Genomic DNA, 17,571 nt, shown 5'->3' with positions numbered 1-17,571 from the left:
CAAAAAACAAACAAACAAACAAAAAAACAAGCTGGAGCATCACACTGATGCTCAAACTATTACAAGGCAACTGTATTCAAAACAGCATGGTACTGGTACCAAAACAGAGACATAGACCAATGAAACAGAACAGAGGCCTCAGAAAGGACACCACGCAACTACAACCATCTGACCTTTGACAAATCAGACAAAAACAAGAAATGGGGAAAGGATTCCCTATTTAATAAGTAGTGTTGGGAAAACTGGCTAGCCATATGCAAAAAGCTGAAACTGGATCCCTTCCTTACTCCTTCTACAAAAATTAACTCTAAATGGATTAAAGATCTAAACATGAGGCCTAATACCATAAACACTCTAGAAGAAAACCTAGGCAATATCATTCAGGACATGGGCATGGACAAGGACTTCATGACTGAAACACCAAAAGCATTGTCAACAAAAGCCAAAATTGACAAATGGGATCTAATTAAACTTAAAAGCTTCCACACAGCAAAAGAAACTATCAGTAGAGTGAACCAGCAACCAACAGAATGGGAAAAAAATTTTGCAATCTACCCAACTGACAAAGGGCTAATATCCAGAATCTACAGAAAACTTAAAACAAATTTACAGGAAAAAAGCAACCCCATCACAAAGTGGGCAAAGAATATGAACAGACACGTCTCAAAAGAAGACATTTATGCAGCCAACAAACATGAAAAAATGCTCATTGGCCGGGCGCGGTGGCTCAAGCCTGTAATCCCAGCACTTTGGGAGGCCGAGGCGGGTGGATCACGAGGTCAAGAGATCGAGACCATCCAGGTCAACATGGTGAAACCCCGTCTCTACTAAAAATACAAAAAAAAAAAAAAAATTAGCTGGGCATGGTGGCGCGTGCCTGTAATCCCAGCTACTCAGGAGGCTGAGGCAGGAGAATTGCCTGAACCCAGGAGGAGGAGGTTGCGGTGAGCTGAGATGGCGCCATTGCACTCCAGCCTGGGTAACAAGAGCGAAACTCCGTCTCAAACAAAAAAAAGGAAAAAGAAAAAATGCTCATTATCATTGGTCATTAGAGAAATGCAAATCAAAACCACAATGAGATACCACCTCACACCAGTTAGAATGGCGATCATTAAACAGTCAGGAGACAACAGATGCTGGAGAGGATGTGGAGAAACAGAAACACTTTTACACTATTGGTGGGAGTGTAAATTAGTTCAATCATTTTAGAAGACAGTGTGGCGATTTCTCAAGGATCTAGAAATAAAAACACCATTTGACCCAGCAATTCCATTACTGAGTATATACCCATAGGATTATAAATCATTCTATTAGAAAGACACATGCACACGTATGTTTATTGCACACTGTTCACAATAGCAAAGACTTGGAACCAACCCAAATGCCCATCAATGACAGACTGGATAAAGAAAATGTGGCACATATACACCATGGAATACTATGCTGCCATAAAAAACAATGAGTTCATGTCCTTTGCAGGGACATGGATAAAACTGGAAACCATAATTCTCAGCAAAGTGACACAAGAACAGAAAACCAAACACCGCATGTTCTCACTCATAAGTGGGTGTTGAACGATGAGAACACACCACAGAGAGGGGAACATCTTGCACCAGGGCCTCGGGAGTGGGGGCTAGGGGAGGAATAGCAGGGGATGCAGGGATTGGGGAGGGATAGCATTAGGAGAAATACTTAATGTAGGTGACGGGGCTATGGATGCAGCAAACCACCACCATGGCACCTGTATAGCTATGTAACAAACCTGCACGATCTGCACATGTACCCCAGAACTTAAAGTATAATAAAAAACAACAAATTTGCACCGAGTAGGAAAACAAACCTTTAAAACATGAAACAGTTATTACTGAGGCCAAAAGGGTCTCCCAGGTCTGGCAGTCTATAGCTTTATACAGTTTTGCCCTCTGGCCATCGCCAGGGACAAAGGGTTGTCTCTGTCAGCTGCATCCCCTTTGCCCAGCAATGAAGCCCTCAAGACCTCCGTCTTCACTGGCTCCCTCCTCTTCGCGGGCCTGGGGCCAGCGGCTGGCGGCCGCAGTGGCTCAGAGACAGCAACCCTGACAGCAGCAGCCGGTGATGGCCTGGACCTTCCTACCCCTAGGGGTACCCAGCGCAGGTGCATGACCCGACTCAACCTCCGCCAGGTTCTCAGGGAGCCTCTGGGCAGGACGTGGTTGGTTGGCCCCAGGAGACCACGGAAGAGCGCGCTCCCCGCGCAGACTTCAGCAGCACCTGGCGGCCTTTGCCCTCCGCCTCACCCCAGCACGCCGCGGTCCTCAAGGAACCTTCCCAGCGGTTCCGCTCCGTCTCCACTCTGCCTCCAGGAGTAGAGGCCCTCTGAGACCGACGGGCGGGACGCCTGGGGCGGGTCACCCGAGGGGCCCCGCGGATTCCCCTCTCCGCCCAGCTCCACCCCTCGACGGGAGGCGGCCGGGGAGAGGCGTCCGGGCTCCCCAGGGCGCACTCCGTCGGGGCCCTAGGGCAGGCTACCCGCGGGGTTGGCTGGGAGGAGTGGTAGGGAGCGGGCGCGGGAGGCGGGAAGGTCCGAAGGCCGCGGTCCGGGGCTGCACTGGGCGTGGGTCGGCCGCGATCCAGCCCAGGCGGAGCCGGCAGCTGCGAGCGGCAGCCTAGAGGCCGAGGCGCTCACAGCTCTGGGCTGGAGGCTCCGGAGAGCTCGGGGGTTCCCGATGCTGCTGCTGCTGCTGCTCCTCTGGCCGGTGCCGGGCACCGGGGTGCTTCCAGGTGAGGACGCGGGCGGGGTGCGCCCTGAGGGGCAAGAGAGGCAAGATGGTGAGGGCGGTGGTGGGGACGGAGGTGGGTTCTGCTCAGAGCTGGGGTCAGCGCCTGGACAGTCTCACAGCCCCGGGACCGTACGGACAGGAGGTCAGGGCGTGGGGATGGTTTGGGGGTTGGCTCCTTGGGACCTGCCCAGGGACGCCCAACTGTGCTTGGGGTGGTCTGGGGCCCGGATTTGCCCACACTGCCCGGCTGCCACTTTGCCGGCAAAGCAGAGGGCATGGCCCCCTCCCCCTCGGGGGCAGCCCAGCTTCCGGCCCGCAGGCCCCTCTGCCTTGATCCTCGCTCTCACAACCTCCCATCCCCCACCTTGTGACCCGCTCCTGCACCTCCACCTCTTAGGACTCAGCGGGGCTCCATCCTCCAGGAAGCCCCCATGCCCAAGAGGCCCCCAGAGTCCCTGCTTTGCTCTCAGGCTGCAGAACTAGCTGTGGCCTGCGCCCTGCTCAACCCTGTCCCTCCTCGCAGGGCGGCAGGGCTGCGTGTGTGTTGTTTATAGTGTTGCCTTGTTTGGTGAGATAGAGAAGGGCCTCTGCAGACCGGAGGTCCCTGTTTAGCCTTCCCTGGGAGGACTGCGGCGCTGTCTCCTAGGGGCAACCCCTCCAAACAGAGATGTTAAGATGGGGCTGGTAACAGCCTCTGCAAATAGGTGGGAGGATTAGCCAGTCCTGCACAGCAAGTGCCCGGCCGGGGACAGGGAGGGCAAGCGTGGAGGAGGCGCGCAGGGCAGGGCCTGGCGGTGCAACCTGGGCGGTGGCTTCCACAGCGCTGTGCGCAGACCAAACAAGTACAGGGGCCTGCTCTATTCTGGCCCTAGGAGAAGGTCCTAGGCTGTCCACTGCTCCCTCCCCTCTGAGCCCTAGCCTTGGGCCAGGGGAGGCCAGGGGACCCCTGGGAGAGGGGGCTCTGTGTGCCCAATACCATCTGGCTCTCTCGGCCTCCACCCCCATCCACCTGGTCACCGGATCTCCAGCTCTGCCTCCCTCTCCCTCATAGGGGTCAGGTGCCCATGGCCACCATGTGCGTGCAAGATTATGGGGACAGCACCCGCACCACACCTGTGCCTCGGCCCACCCTACCTCCTTCCCAAACCCTTGGAGGCCTAGGACTAGCAAAGCTTGGTTCTCTACTCTCAGTCAAGTGCTCTCTGGGCTGAGGGACCTCCTCTCCTTCCCCTCCCCCAGGTCCACTCAGAACCCTCACCACACTGTCCCCCCTAAACTTCCTTTCCAAGGTGGTGGGCTCTTGACCCCCATCTGCCTGATGGTAACTCACTCATCCAATCAAAGAGGGCTTCTTGGAGGGTCTTTGATGCTTGGAGTATGGGAGAGAAGATGGAGGAGAAAAAAGGAGTTGGGTTGGCCTAGCAGGAACTGAGTCACTTCCACAGCCCGGCAGGACTGATGCCAGGGCTTCGTGGGGGTGGGGGCTGTCTGTGCCAGGAGCTGGGACTGGGTACCAGGGGGAAGGAGGGCCGCTGCAGGCTCTGGGTGCCTGGGGCCTGGCTCCTGCAGGGCGGTCCTGTGAGAGTGGTTGGGGCTAGTGGGGGGCTGGGAGCATTCCAGGGGAGCATTCCAGGCGCCCTCTGAGTAATGTTTGACTCTGGGATTCCTCCTAGACCCCCCTTACACACACCAGGCCTGGGAGCAGTGAGGCTGTGTCTGGAAGCCTCCCCTCAACTTGAAGAGATGAGGAGGGGCCTTCTGGGCCAGAGTACCAAACCCCTGCCACCAGGTCGGAGTCCCTGAGGGAGCTCTGGGCAAGGTGGACCTCCCAAGGCAACATCTGGTTGTTTTTCTCGGATGGTGGGAGACACAGGCGTCCTCCCTTCATAGAGCTCTCACCCTAAAAGCATCTGCTGCCCATCTAAAAATACCCGCGGCTGCCTCCCTCTTCCCTTCGCCTCTGCACTGGCAGCCTTGGCCTCTTCCTTGTGATCCACAACTCCAAGCCTGACCCTCCCAACAGTCAGGGAACTCCCGTGTCCCCAGCTGAGCTGTTGCTTCCCCAGCCTTCTCTTTTCCTCCTCCTTGGTAGCTCCTCAGATACAAGGATGCCCACGGGTGTCCCTCCTTCTCCAGGCCGAGCCCACGAGTGTTGAAGATGGAGTGTGCTACGAAAGGCCTCCCGTGCCTCCCTGGGGATGTTCTCTAATCCCCTTCCTCTGCTGTGTCCTGTTGAGTCCCCCTCACCCTGTGCTCTGTCTTCACTCCAGGACCTACCCCTGGGAAGCCAGTCACCGCCCGCTGGGTCCTGGATGGACGACCCTGGCACAGCGCCAGCCTGGAGGAGCCGGTCAGTGCTATGTCACCCCATCCTCTGCAGAGGCCCTGAGCCTCCCAGCCCTTTTATCCCTCCCCACATTACAGCTTGGCAGTTTTGCTGGGGTTCCCAGAACCACCGCGTCCCTACTCCTTTAGGCCCCTACCCCCTAAAGGAGTGGGCAGAAGAGGGCATCAGGGTTTGGTATTTAGATCTCATGAGCCCACACAAATGGAAGTCATTTCAGCTTCTTTGGCCCCACCTCCCCTTCCCCGCCTTCCCTGGATGATCCGGCTCACCCCACCCCCGCCAGGCAGAAATGGGTCCAGGGTTTGTGGGGCCTGAAGCTTTTTCCGGAGCCAAAAAAAAACACCAAAAAGAAAACCTTTTGCAAAGTTGACCAGAACATATGACCCTGTGGACACACTGCTGTCCCTCTCAGGGACCTGCCACTGAAGGCCTGAACCTCCAGCCCCACTGGCTGCTGGGGGATCCACTTCTGGCAGGGGGCAGTGGTCACTCTCCTGGTACCCCCAGATGTAAGACCACCACATGTGCTTCTGCAGGACACTCTGCCCCAGCCTCCTCCCAATCCCGGCCTTCACATGCTTTCAGAATAATCACGCCCCATGTCTGTGCTGCACACTAAGAGGCCAGTAGCCTTGATGTGCCCATTTTACAGAGGGGCCAGCAGAAGCCGAGAGGTTGGGGAAATTGCCCATGGTCACACGGCTCTGTAGGCTGGGAGCCTGAGACCCACTAAGCTCTGAAAGATTTTAAACCACTGGCTAAACCCCTGCCCATCCTAGAGAACCCTCTTTGTTTGGAGTTTCCAGCCCTACTGTCCAAACCCAGCAAGAGGAAGAGGGAAGGCAGGGGAGCATTGCCACGAAGGCTAGGAGGCCCCCAGAGACCCAGCAGCTCCCACCCTAGGGCCCTCACTGGGATCGCCTAGGCCCACAGGCCCCCATTCCACGGGCCAAGCAAGACACTGGCCGGAGTTTTGAGACTATCTTCCCCACCCCCGGGAGGGGAAGGCTGGGCACACTGGGTCATTCTGCCTCTGGGCCTCCTTCCCTGTCTGGCCTGGGCTGTGACCAAGAGGGGAACCCCAAAGGGGCCCTGCCTTCCCCCAACTGTGGGCCCTTTCCCCCAGAAAGCCTGCCAAGATGGGACAGGAGACAGAGTAGAGGCTGGGTATCTCCTCCCACAGCCAGAATACACTCACACTTCAAGATAGGGGTTATATATCGAGGCGCAGGGTACCAGGGGGGCAAAGGTAAAGACAGCAGGGGCTGCAGAGGGACAGGACCTCGAGTATGTCCTTCCATCTGGGCCACCGCCCTTCTCCTAGTGCAATGTTTCCCTAGTAAAGCAAGTGGCATTCCAGCCACATGAGCTCATGTTGGAGGCCTTGTGGGGCCTGTGGCCAGTGGGGCAAGGGCCCTCTGCTCCCCACCTGCAAAGGAAGAACTCCCCGAAAAGACTCGGAGACCCTGGACAGTGCCCCAGCCCAGTGCATTTTTTGAGAAAAGGAGTCAGGGGTCAAACATTCCAAAGCACAGCAGCCTCCAAGGAAGCTCCTGGGCCCCCAACCAGGCTAAGTGGACAAGGGGGAAGTGGGGTGTTCCCACAGGGTGGGAGAGGCCAAGAGGGTGCGGGAAGGAGAGAGAGTTGGCAGGCCACGCCAGCCTCCTGACACCTAGCTGAGAGTCTTTGTGCTCTTTGGCTGCAATGGGGTCCATATTTACTTCATGGGTCTGGTGAAGCAGGTGTCAGGGTGGGAGGGATAGGGGCTGCTGGAGGCCCAGGAAAACTTTGGAAGAGGGGCAGTTTGCCAACATTGGAAGCAGAGGAGTAAAGTTTGAATTCTATAGGGAATGAGAGGCAGCATGATCCGGAAGCAAGCCTCGGGTGTCAGAGACTGTGAGGAGGCCCTGCCATGCTGCCCGATGCCCCGACGATGTCCTCAGCACCCCTCTGTCTTTCCCTGCTTTTGATGCCCCTTCTGAGTATGAAAGAAGAGGGTTGGCCAGGGGAAGGGCACCTTTCTGGGGTCTCTGATCTCTAGGGAGGATGTCAGTGAGCCTGGCAGGCTGTGCTCATGCCCTTCCAAGGGGCTGTGTCAGGACAGAAAACATCCTGAGCATGGGAACATCTTTGTATGTTCTCACCTCCTCCCAGCCTTCTATAGTATGTAGGGGGTCCTGCTCCCCCGACAGCCCACATTCTCCCCATGACCTTCCTCCCTAGCCAGTTCCACAGGCCACCTGCTCCCTGGCAGGCAGAAGGCCTGGAGGCCACCATCTCAGCCCTGCACGCCTTCTCGCCCAGGTCTGGAGGCCAGATGTGGGACTGGTGACCCTGGAGGCTGAAGGCCAGGAGCTCCTGCTTGAGCTGGAGAAGAACAAGTGAGTGCCAGGCTGGGGCAGGGCTGGGAGCTGAGAACAGACCCACTGGAAGGGATCAGTGCAGGGAGCAGGGACTGATGTGGATCTGTGTGGGCGGCTGGATGGGCACCCTCAGAGACGGTGCAGGTGACAGGGAGAGTCACTCAGGCCTGTGGCTGGCCCTCTGGAGGCTGGAGAGGACTGTGGAGGCTGTCAGCCTCTCTGTGGGGCACATCGGTCCTCTCAACCCCAGGGGCGGCTTGTCAGCTCCCTGCTGGAGATGAGTGAGCACCATCTGGTGGACATTTGCAAGATGTGCTGAATCAAAAGAAAATCGTAGTTGGATCTCAAAGAGGAGTGGGCACTCCAGGCCAAGGGAACAGCAGGGACAAAGATGCAGTGGCTTTAGGAGGGTGAGGTGGGTGGACCACCTGAGGTCAGGTGTTTGAAACCATCCTGATCCACATGGTGAAAACCCATCTCCACTAAAACTACGAAAAATTAGCCCGGCATGGTGGCGCGCACCTGTAATCCCAGCTACTCAGGGCTGAGACAGGAGAATCACTTGAATCCAGGAGGCGGAGTGGTGAGTTGAGATCCCACCATTGCACCACTCCGGCCTGGGCTGCAGTGGCTACACTCAGGGGCAGCAGTTTGTCTGACCTGCCTGGAAGGTCTCTACCTGCAGGGAGGGGAGCAGGGGGATGAATTTGGGGAGCCCCAGGAAGGACAGATCACAGAAGGCCATTTTAGTGCTCAGTGTCCAGAGCCAAAGATTTTGAGCCGGGAAGGAGCAGTCAGGGCTGTGCTCAGGATGGTGCCTCAGCTGGGTGGAGTCGGTGTCGGAGATGGAGCACAGGCTCTTGAAACCATCCAGACTGTGTTATCAATAGGTATCACCTACTGAGTGTTTGTTTGACCTCAGGGGCTATTCTGAGCACTCAACATGTATTTTATTCTCCCTCGTGGAGTCGGATGGACCGGGAACAAACTCTAGTTCCACTGTGCCCAACCATATTTTCCCTGGAGCCAACGTCCCTGCCCTTTCAATGGGGGAGTCACATCACCTACCTCCTAGGGTGGTGAGTGTGTGACGGGGAGGGGTGGGGAGCAGAGCTGGGGCAGGTGGGAGAATTCCTAGAAGGTGGAAGCAACCATCATTTGGGGGTGGTCTGGAGGTAATGAGGCCAAGGTGAGGTTGGGGTAAAGGATTTTCTTTAAAGAAGAGAGACTGACTTATGATTGATCCATCCACGTAGGAGGGATACTGTTGAGATGAAGCCTGAAAATGGAATCATGACCTGAGTGGGGTCTGGAGAAGGTGGGGAGGGCAGGAGCAGGCATGGGCAGTTGGAGCTTCTGTTTTCTCTGGAGGCAGGGGGTACACATCAATCACTGAAGGACAGGTGGGAGGCATGTGGGGTCTAGAAGTCTGAGGAAAATATTTCAAGGATCTAGAGCAAGTTAGGGCAAGAGGGTCGACAAAGGAGGGCAGCAGGCAGGGGGACCTGGGGAGTTCGCGGTGTTTTCCTGACTCCAAGTCCCATTCCTTGGCAGTCTCCTGACTCCTCCCCTCCCAACCTGTGGATCCAGCAGTTTGCTGCAGGTCCCCTGGGAACCACAAACTCTTCCCCTATTCCAGCTCCTCCCGGTGTCCTCCCTGACACTTCCCATACTCACAGCTCCCACAGCTAAGCCATCACCAAGTCTTCTGCCTCTGGCCTCGAGTGTTTCTGACCTGAGCAAGCCACCATTGCTCCTGTGCCTTCCCTAAGACACACTGAGTGCCTCACTCATAAAGCTGCTCCATTAGCATTTAGGGAGGAAGGCTGGGAGACATCCTGGAGGAGGCAGGCGGAAGCAGAATTCAATGCTCCCTGTAATACCCCTCCCAGCAGGCTGCTGGCCCCAGGATACACAGAAACTCACTACCGCCCAGATGGGCAGCCAGTGGTACTGGCCCCCAACCACACGGTGAGATGCTTCCATGGACTCTGGGATGTACCCCAGAGGCACCCCCCACCATTCCTGCCCTGCTCCTCTTTGCACTCCTAAGGGGAGGTTGGAGCCAGCCCCCACCCTGCCCTCCCTCTTCCCCTCTTGCTCCAGCCCTGGCTGAGATTTGGGGCTGGTTCCTTTCTCCCTAGGATCATTGCCACTACCAAGGGCGAGTGAGGGGCTTCCCCAACTCCTGGGTAGTCCTCTGCACATGCTCTGGGATGAGGTGAGTTCCGGAGAGGGAGCTGGGCCTGGGATGGGGAAAGAGCTCCCTCACACCTGCTCCTACCCCTTTGCACCCTAGAGGCCTGATCACCCTCAGCAGCAATGCCAGCTATTACTTGCATCCCTGGCCGCCTCAGAGCTCCAAGGACTTCTCAACCCACAGGATCTTCTGGATGGAGCAGCTACTGACCTGGAAAGGAGCCTGTGGCCACAGGGATCCCACGGACAAAGCGGGCATGGCCAGCCTTCCTGGTGCTCCCCAGAGCAGGGTCAGGGCGTGGAGGGGATGGGAATGGGAATTCGATTTGGAGGACTGTGGATACAGCCATAGCCCTCCAAATCAAAAGAGACAGGAATTCACAGGCCTCAAGCCAGGGCCTCCTGTCCCAGTTTTTTGTTTTTGAGACAGTTTTACTTTTGTTGCCCAGGCTGGAGTGCAATGGCCCGATCTCAGCTCACCATAACCTCTGCCTGCCCAGTTCAAGCGATTCTCCTGACAGAGTAGCTGGGATTACAGGCATGCACCACCATGCCTGGCTAATTTTTTGTATTTTTAGTAGAAGGGTTTCTTCATCTTGGTCAGGCTGGTCTTGAACTCCCGACCGCCTCAGCCTCCCAAAGTATTGGGATTACTGGTGTGAGCCTCCGTGTCCAGCATGTCCCAATATTTTTATTGGAGTCTGAGGAAACATCTTCTAGGACACATGTTAAACTGTTCTTTCTGGGAGCTGGGGTTGGTGGTCAGGGCTCAAGCCCAGCAGCTTCCATTCAGGGTTCCCATTCGCCTCTCTGCAGGACAGGCGAGAAGCACGCAAGACCCCGAGATACCTGGAACTGTACATAGTGGCAGACCACACCCTGGTGAGGGGAGACCCCAGGGGTTGATGGAGTCTGGGATGGGGTCAGCTCAGCCCCTCAAGCCACTGGGATTTCTGCCTTCCCAGTTCGTGACCCAGCACCGGAACTTGAACCACACCAAACAGCGTCTCCTAGAAGTCGCCAACTACGTGGACCAGGTTGGGGGCGGCAGGGAGAGAGCAGTGATGGGGATGGCGGCGGCAGGACCGGCAGGTGCTAGTGGGGTGCGGGGACGAGGAGGGGTGCCCCCACGGAGGAGCAGCGGCGAGGTGGGACACCTGGTCCCGGCTTCAGCCCGCCCTATCCCGCCCCGCCCTCAGCTTCTCAGGACTCTGGACATTCAGGTGGTGCTGACTGGCCTGGAAGTGTGGACCGAGCGGGACCGCAGCCGCGTCACGCAGGACGCCAACGCCACGCTCTGGGCTTTTCTGCAGTGGCGCCGGGGCCTGTGGGCGCAGCGGCCCCACGACTCCGCACAGCTGCTCACGTGGGTGCCTCTGAGCCCGACGCGGGTCCCGGGCGGGGCGGCCTCACCTCCCGGCCCCGCCCGGTCACGCCGCACTCCATCCCCAGGGGCCGCGCCTTCCAGGGCTCCACAGTGGGCCTGGCACCCGTCGAGGGCATGTGCCGCGCAGAGAGCTCGGGAGGCGTGAGCATGGTGAGCCCCGCAGAGCGGGGCGAGGGGAGGGAAGGGAGGCCCCGCGGCCCGCACTGACCGCCCCACTGCACGGAACCCTAGGACCACTCGGAGCTCCCCATAGGCACCGCAGCCACCATGGCCCATGAGATCGGCCACAGTCTGGGCCTTAGCCACGACACCGACGGCTGCTGCGTGGAGGCCTCGGCCGAGCCCGGAGGCTGCGTCATGGCCGCGGCCACCGGGTACGTGCGTGGGGGGTCGGGGCTGCGGAGAGGCGGCTAGTCCTGGGGACTCCCTCCGCCGCGTTTCTTTGGTCGTCCCTCAGTTTCCTCTTCTGTAAAATGGGATGATGATCATAGCGTCCGCTTCAGGGTGGTTTATGAGGCTTAAAGGGAAGAAACGCAGGCAACGTGGATTCTCAACGGTTTGAAGATTGTTTTCCAAGTAACCTGGCGAGGTTACTCCCACACCGGGAGGAGCACCGCCGGGTAGCGATTCCACCTTGGGTCCCGGGCTGCCCACTCTTGGGGCCACACCGTCCCCCGTCCCGCTCGCTGTGTGACTTTGCGGGGGGTCAATTCCCTCTCTGGGTTCTGCCTCTAGAGGATTTGAGCCTCCCATCGCTCAGGCTTGTCTGCGCATCTGGCGCCTGTAGCCAAGCCCAGGGGTGGGGATCAGAGAAGCGCGGGGGTTGTGGGGCTGTCCCTCCACGCCCAACGCCCTTCCCACGCCGGTAGGCACCCGTTCCCACGCGTGTTCAGCGCCTGCAGCCGCCGCCAGCTGCGCGCCTTCTTCCGCAAGGGGGGTGGCGCGTGCCTCTCCAATGCCCCGGACTCCGGGATCCCGGTGCCACCAGCGCGCTGCGGGAACGGTTTCGTGGAGGCGGGCGAGGAGTGTGACTGCGGCTCTGGCCAGGTTAAGTCGGCTCGCCCGTCCCCCAACTCGGCTTCTCTGCCCAGGTCTGGGGCGCTGCTCCCTCACTTGGTCCCCCCTTGCTTTTCTGGTCCCAGGAATGCCGCGACCTCTGCTGCTTCGCTCACAACTGCTCGCTGCGTGCGGGGGCCCAGTGTGCCCACGGGGACTGCTGCACGCACTGCCTGGTGAGGGCACGGAAGGTTCAGGGTGAGGGTTTTGGGACGCTTAGGAGCCTGCCTGTTGCCCTTAGCTAATTGGAGCCCTCAGGTTCCCCCGTTGGGTGCTGGCGTGGGTCCGCCTGGCCCTCTGGACCAGCTCCTCCAGCTCCAAGCAGGCTCTGGGCGTGGACCTCTCATTGCCCGTGGCCTCTCTCTGCCCTCCCACCACCTGTCACCTGCGCAGCTGAAGCCGGCTGGAGCACTGTGCCGCCAGGCCATGGGCGACTGTGACCTCCCTGAGTTCTGCACGGGTACCTCCCCCTACTGTCCCCCAGACATTTACCTACTGGACGGCTCGCCCTGCGCCAGGGGCAGCGGCTACTGCTGGGATGGCACATGTCCCACACTGGAGCAGCAGTGCCAGCGGCTCTGGGGGCCTGGTGAGAGGACACTAGCACCCTTACACCCTGCCCCTCATCCTCTGGTCGGCCCAGTTTTCCACTGAGGGGAAGATAGGCAGGGGAAACGGAGGCCCACTGAGTGTGGCACCTATCCCAGCTGCACCCAGCCTAGCTCATACTTCCTCAGGCTCCCATCCAGCCCCCGAGGCCTGTTTCCAGGTTGTGAACTCTGTGGGAGATACCCATGGGAACTGCGGCCAGGACAGCGAGGGCCACTTCCTGCCCTGTGCTGAGAGGTAGGGAGCGGAGCTGAGTGGAGGGAACAGAAGCTATGGAGTAGGCTTGGGAAAGGGGGTACTGCTGCTGTTGACCCCCCTCTTGCTTCCTCCCCAGGGATGCCCTGTGTGGGAAGCTGCAGTGCCAGGGCGGAAAGCCCAGCCCACTCGCACCACACATGGTGCCAGTGAACTCCACCGTTCACCTAGATGGCCACGAAGTAACCTGTCGGGGAGCCTTGGCACTCCCTGGTGCCAGGTTGGACCTGCTTGGCCTGGGCCTGGTAGAGTCAGGCACCCAGTGTGGACCTAGAATGGTGAGCTTTGTCCACCGACCCCTCCTTGCCAGTGACTCTCACAGGCAGTGTCCCCCTCACTGCCTGATGCACTGCCCATAGGTGTGCCAGAGCGGGCGCTGCGAGAACACTGCCTTCCAGGAGCTGCAGCGTTGCCTGACTGCCTGTCACAGACATGGGGTGAGAGCCCAAGGGGCGGGGATGACCTTGGGGTTCCTAATCTCATGTGACCCTCTTTCCGTCCTCTCCCCTTTCTGCAGGTTTGCAATAGCAACCATAACTGCCACTGTGCTCCAGGCTGGGCTCCACCCTTCTGTGACAAGCCAGGCTTCGGTGGCAGCATGGATAGTGGCCCTGTGCAGCCTGAAAGTATGCCAGTGGGGGGCAGGTGGGCAGGAGCAGGGGGGCTGCGCCCACTCAGGACTCAGCCTCCCCACTACTCTGTCCTTGCAGGCCGTGACACCTTCCTGTTGGCCATGCTCCTCAGCGCCCTGCTGCCTCTGCTCCCAGGGGCCGGCCTGGCCTGGTGTTACTACCGGCTCCCAAGAGCCCATCTGCAGCGATGCAGCCGGTGCTGCAGGAGAGACTCTGCGTGCAGTGGGTAGGCTCCAAGCGTCTGCTTCCTGAGCCCACTCCGGGGTTCCCCTCCTCAGATCTCTGCTGGGGCTGCGCGAGCTGGGACAGCCCTCAGCCTTACCCACAGGTGCAGAGAGCAGCCCCAGAGGCCTTGGAAAGAAGCAGCTTTGAACAGGAAGTTCCAGTGGCCTCCCAGTCAAGGCAGGGGGTGGATCCCAGCCCCCCACCAGCACCGCCAGGCTTGGCCCCCTACCTCCCATTACAGCCTTTTTCGTCCTCTGTCCTGCTTCTCCCACCAGGTGGCTGCCTCACCCTTGACTTCGCCCTGATTTCCCCGCTCAGACTGCAGCCCCTGCACCATGCTGCCCCTAGAGGCCTCTCCAGCCTCTGTCTCAGGAGTTTTCAGCCCTTTGCCACTTCCTCTGTCCAAATCACCTCTGTCACCCGCTTCAAGTTCCCAAATGCTGAGCCCAGCAGATCTTTTCACTCCATACCACTGGCCAGCTATGGCACTGGCTGTCTCCTATGCCAGGGCCCTGCCCTAACCCAGTTCTCTGTGACCTGCGGGGGGAGAGTCACATAATACTAAGCACGGCTGTCCAGGCACTCTGTGGCCATGTCTGTCATAGCCAGGTCTTGGGAGGGCTCTGGGTAAGCCTAGGGAGATGGCAGTGTTTGGGCTGGAGATGGGGCAGAGGGCATAACAGACAGGGGCAGAGTGCCACCTGGGCCCCGGGTGGCAGCTAAGAGGATCCTGACACAGTGAGTAGTGATTGAGGGTCTGTGGGCAGAGGAGGAGGTAGCCAGAGCCTGGCATGTCAGCATGAAGGGGACTCTGCAGAGGGCAGAGGCTGCTTCTCATCCCCAGGCAGGAGTTTTAGGGTAGGAGAGAATGCTTTGAATGAACATCACAGGAATTGGCAAGGCCCTGGGAGATGGGATGGGGACAGTCAAAGATGGCTTGTAATCATCAAGGGCAGTAGGGTACCCAGTGGCAAGGTGAGCAGACACAGCTGTTGCAGCAGGGGACGTCCAGGTTTCTTTGGAAGCTGAGTGATGCCAGCATCTGGAAAGTGCCAGGCTGCTAGGTGGTGCCAGAGCCTGGAGGAAATGTTAGGACTGGAGAGAGGAGGTGCCAGCCGTCCTGCGAGGCATGAGGCTCAAATGGAGCCTGGGTCCCAGGGATCCCCTGAAGAGGGAGCTGGAAGGGAGCTGAGAGGGTGACTTGGAGCAGATGGGTGCCCCAAGAAACTCAGTAAATGCAGAACTCCCCAGGCTGGACACCATGCTTCGGGGAGGCAGTAACCTACTCAGGCAATGTGCCAACCTCCTGGACTCTTACCCACTGCTCAGGCCCAAGGATGGCCCACACAGGGACCACCCCCTGTGCAGCATTCACCCCATGGAGTTGGGCCCCACAGCCACTGGAGAGCTCTGGCCCCTAGGTGAGTGAGGCACTAGGGAGAGACAGAGAGGGAAGGGGAGGAAAGGAAGGGCAGGGGAGGGGAGGAGAAGGGAAGGGCTCAGTGCCTCCTGCCTCCTTCCAGATGGGCAGCACCCAGTCACCTGGAATCCTCTGTGCCCCACCCCAGCCCCCAGGATTCCTACTGACCATATTCACAGCACTCACCCTCCACCATTGCTCCCAGGCCCTGAGAACCCTCCTGAGCCCAGCAGCCACCCCAGAAGCCTGTGGCCCACAGCCCCGCCTGATGCAAAGGTAGGCGGGGACCCGGATTCAAAGCCTCCCCTCCCATTGCCCACTCTCCCACCTCTCCCATCCCTCAGCTCGATGCCCCCAATCGGGTTTCTGGGCAAGAGTTATTATGGAAATGAGTTTATGACCTCTTGAAGAAGCTGTTATCATGGAGACCAGAATGCTGGAAGCCCCTGGGCTGGGGAGGGAGAAGCTGTGAAAAGCCTGAGGATGGACTCCCTGCCACACAACTTGTAGGCTGGAGCCCCCATCCTTAAGGGACAACATATCCTCCTCATTCTCAGTAGATCGAGTCCAGATGCCAAGATCCTGCCTCTGGTGAGAGGTAGCTCCTGAAATGAACAGATTTAAAGATAGCTGGCCACTGACAGCCACTCCAGGAACTTGAACTCCAGGGGCAGAGCCAGTGAATCACCGGACCTCTGGCGCCTTCAGGCAGCTTGGAAGTTTCTTCCCGACTGGAGCTCCAACCCACCCACTCCAGGACCCCAGAGCCGCCTTAGAAGCTGCCCAGTGGAGACCCCGCTCCTGAGGGGTTGGGCACACCCTCCAGCTCAATAATCCATCAGTCCCAGAGGCAAAGGTCACACAGCCCCTGACCTTCCTCACCAGTGGAGGCTGGGTAGTGCTGGCCACCCGAAAAGGCCTCTGTCCAGCGAGGCTGGTGTGTCTCCTACATGCAATTTCCACAGACCCAGCTCTGTGGAGGGCATGACTGCTAGCCAGAAGCTGGGACTCCAGGGGCCCTATGGTTCCACTGAGTACACACTCCCTTGGAGCCTGGCCCCTGCAAAAAAACCCAATTTGGGGGACTTTCCTTCCTGTTTCTTCCCACCCTGTCTTCTCCCCTAGATGGTTCCTCAGCCCCCACCCCCAGTCCCAGTGCTGCACCTGAAGTTCTGGGGGAAACTGGAGTCCGACAGCCTCTCCCCCATTCTGTGTGTGGGAGGGGACAGAGGGAACCATTTAACAAAAGATACCAACATAGAAGTCAGAAGAAACACACGTTGGGTACGTGTGGTGGCTCATGCCTTAATTCCAGCATTTTGGGAGGCAGGGCTGGGAGGATCACTAGAGGCCAGGAGGTCAACACCAGTCTAGACAACATAGCAAGACCCCGTATCTATAAAAAAAATTTAAAACTTAGCTGGGCATGGCGGTGTGTGCCTGTAGGCCTAGCTGCTCAGGAGGCTGAAGCAGGAGGATCACTTGAGTGCAAGAGTTCAACACTGCAGTGAGCTCTGATGGCACCACTGAACTCGGGCCTGGGTGACAGAGGGAAAAGAAAAATTAGGCCAGGCGAGGTGGCTCACACCTGTAATCCCAGCACTTTGGAAGGCTGACGAGGGCAGATCATGAGGTCAGGAGTTTGAGGTCACGATGATCAACAAACAGCCTGGCCAACATGATGAAACACCATTTCTACCGAAAATATAAAACATTAGTGGGTGTGGTGGCACGCGCCTGTAATCTCAGCTGCTTGGAAGGTTGAGGCAGGAGAATTGCTTGAACCCAGGAGGCAGAGGGTGCAGGGAGCTGAGATCGGGCCATTGCACTCCAGCCTGGGCCACAGAGCAAGACCGTCTCAAAGAAAAAAAAAAAAAGAAAATTTAAAAAGACATGTTGCACTTGGACCTCAGTTTTTTTTCTGTATGTAAATTCAACCCTACCAGGTGCCCTGAGGACTACAAGGGGTGGTGGCTGGTAGGCCGAGCCTAGATGGCAGCCAGGGCCCCAGCTGTGTGTTTGGGCACAGGACAGTGCTGCCTACCTTGAACACCCTCTTTGCCCTGTCACTCCAGCCTCCGTTGGGTGTTCACATTCTCCCTTTGCTTCATGCAAGAGCTGCCAAGTGGCCTGTATCAGCCAGCTGTTGCCACATAACAAAACCATCCCCAAACTGATTTCGCAGAGGCAGCCTCAGTGCAGGCTCCACTCCACAAGCCCAAGGGCCCAGGTGAGAGTGCTCTCTAAAGCTCCCCCCCCCACCTCAGTTGTAGCTGCAACATTTTAATGTATGAAGGCGACTGAATGATGACACAGAGG

The 17,571-nt window shown here is 58.2% G+C and overlaps 1 protein-coding gene across 39 annotated transcripts; it reads left to right on the top strand.

Moving 5' to 3' along the window:
- The first annotated feature begins 2,480 nt into the window (after positions 1-2,480).
- ADAM33 (ADAM metallopeptidase domain 33) lies at positions 2,481-17,144 on the top strand. 39 transcript variants are annotated; one of them, XR_013535098.1, is made up of 23 exons: positions 2,481-2,760; positions 5,030-5,109; positions 7,411-7,487; positions 9,362-9,440; positions 9,614-9,690; positions 9,769-9,958; positions 10,485-10,550; positions 10,634-10,760; positions 10,842-11,034; positions 11,121-11,205; positions 11,287-11,429; positions 11,925-12,102; positions 12,198-12,287; positions 12,505-12,700; positions 12,849-12,957; positions 13,055-13,253; positions 13,335-13,412; positions 13,493-13,601; positions 13,686-13,833; positions 13,936-14,107; positions 15,162-15,253; positions 15,458-15,528; positions 15,813-17,144. XR_013535098.1 is itself a non-coding variant. In XM_078371294.1 (22 exons), the coding sequence occupies exons 5-22, from the start codon at positions 9,676-9,678 to the stop codon at positions 15,852-15,854; spliced, it is 2,211 nt and encodes a 736-aa protein (XP_078227420.1). In that variant the 5' UTR covers positions 2,481-2,760; positions 5,030-5,109; positions 7,411-7,487; positions 9,365-9,440; positions 9,614-9,675; the 3' UTR covers positions 15,855-17,144. The 39 variants fall into 39 exon arrangements, 28 of the variants coding, with proteins under 28 accessions (XP_078227420.1, XP_078227407.1, XP_078227413.1 ...); XR_013535097.1 differs by having other exon boundaries at positions 15,810-17,144; XR_013535096.1 differs by having other exon boundaries at positions 15,401-15,528; positions 15,810-17,144.
- Positions 17,145-17,571: the final 427 nt, after the last annotated feature.

The sequence above is a fragment of the Callithrix jacchus genome, chromosome 5 (assembly GCF_049354715.1).
Source record: "Callithrix jacchus isolate 240 chromosome 5, calJac240_pri, whole genome shotgun sequence".
In the NCBI taxonomy this organism is placed as follows: domain Eukaryota; kingdom Metazoa; phylum Chordata; class Mammalia; order Primates; family Cebidae; genus Callithrix; species Callithrix jacchus.
The sequence above is the reverse complement of the archived record's forward strand: the minus strand, read 5'-3'. Positions and strand labels throughout refer to the sequence as shown.

Excerpts from the sequence above, each read along its gene's own strand:
- ADAM33 (XM_054255181.2), top strand. The coding sequence starts at position 2,706 with ATGCTGCTGCTGCTGCTGCTCCTCTGGCCGGTGCCGGGCACCGGGGTG. Across the intron at positions 9,691-9,768 it reads TGCACATGCTCTGGGATGAG|AGGCCTGATCACCCTCAGCA; the intron begins GTGAGTTCCGGA and ends TTTGCACCCTAG. Across the intron at positions 13,834-15,083 it reads AGAGACTCTGCGTGCAGTGG|GCTGGACACCATGCTTCGGG; the intron begins GTAGGCTCCAAG and ends AGAACTCCCCAG.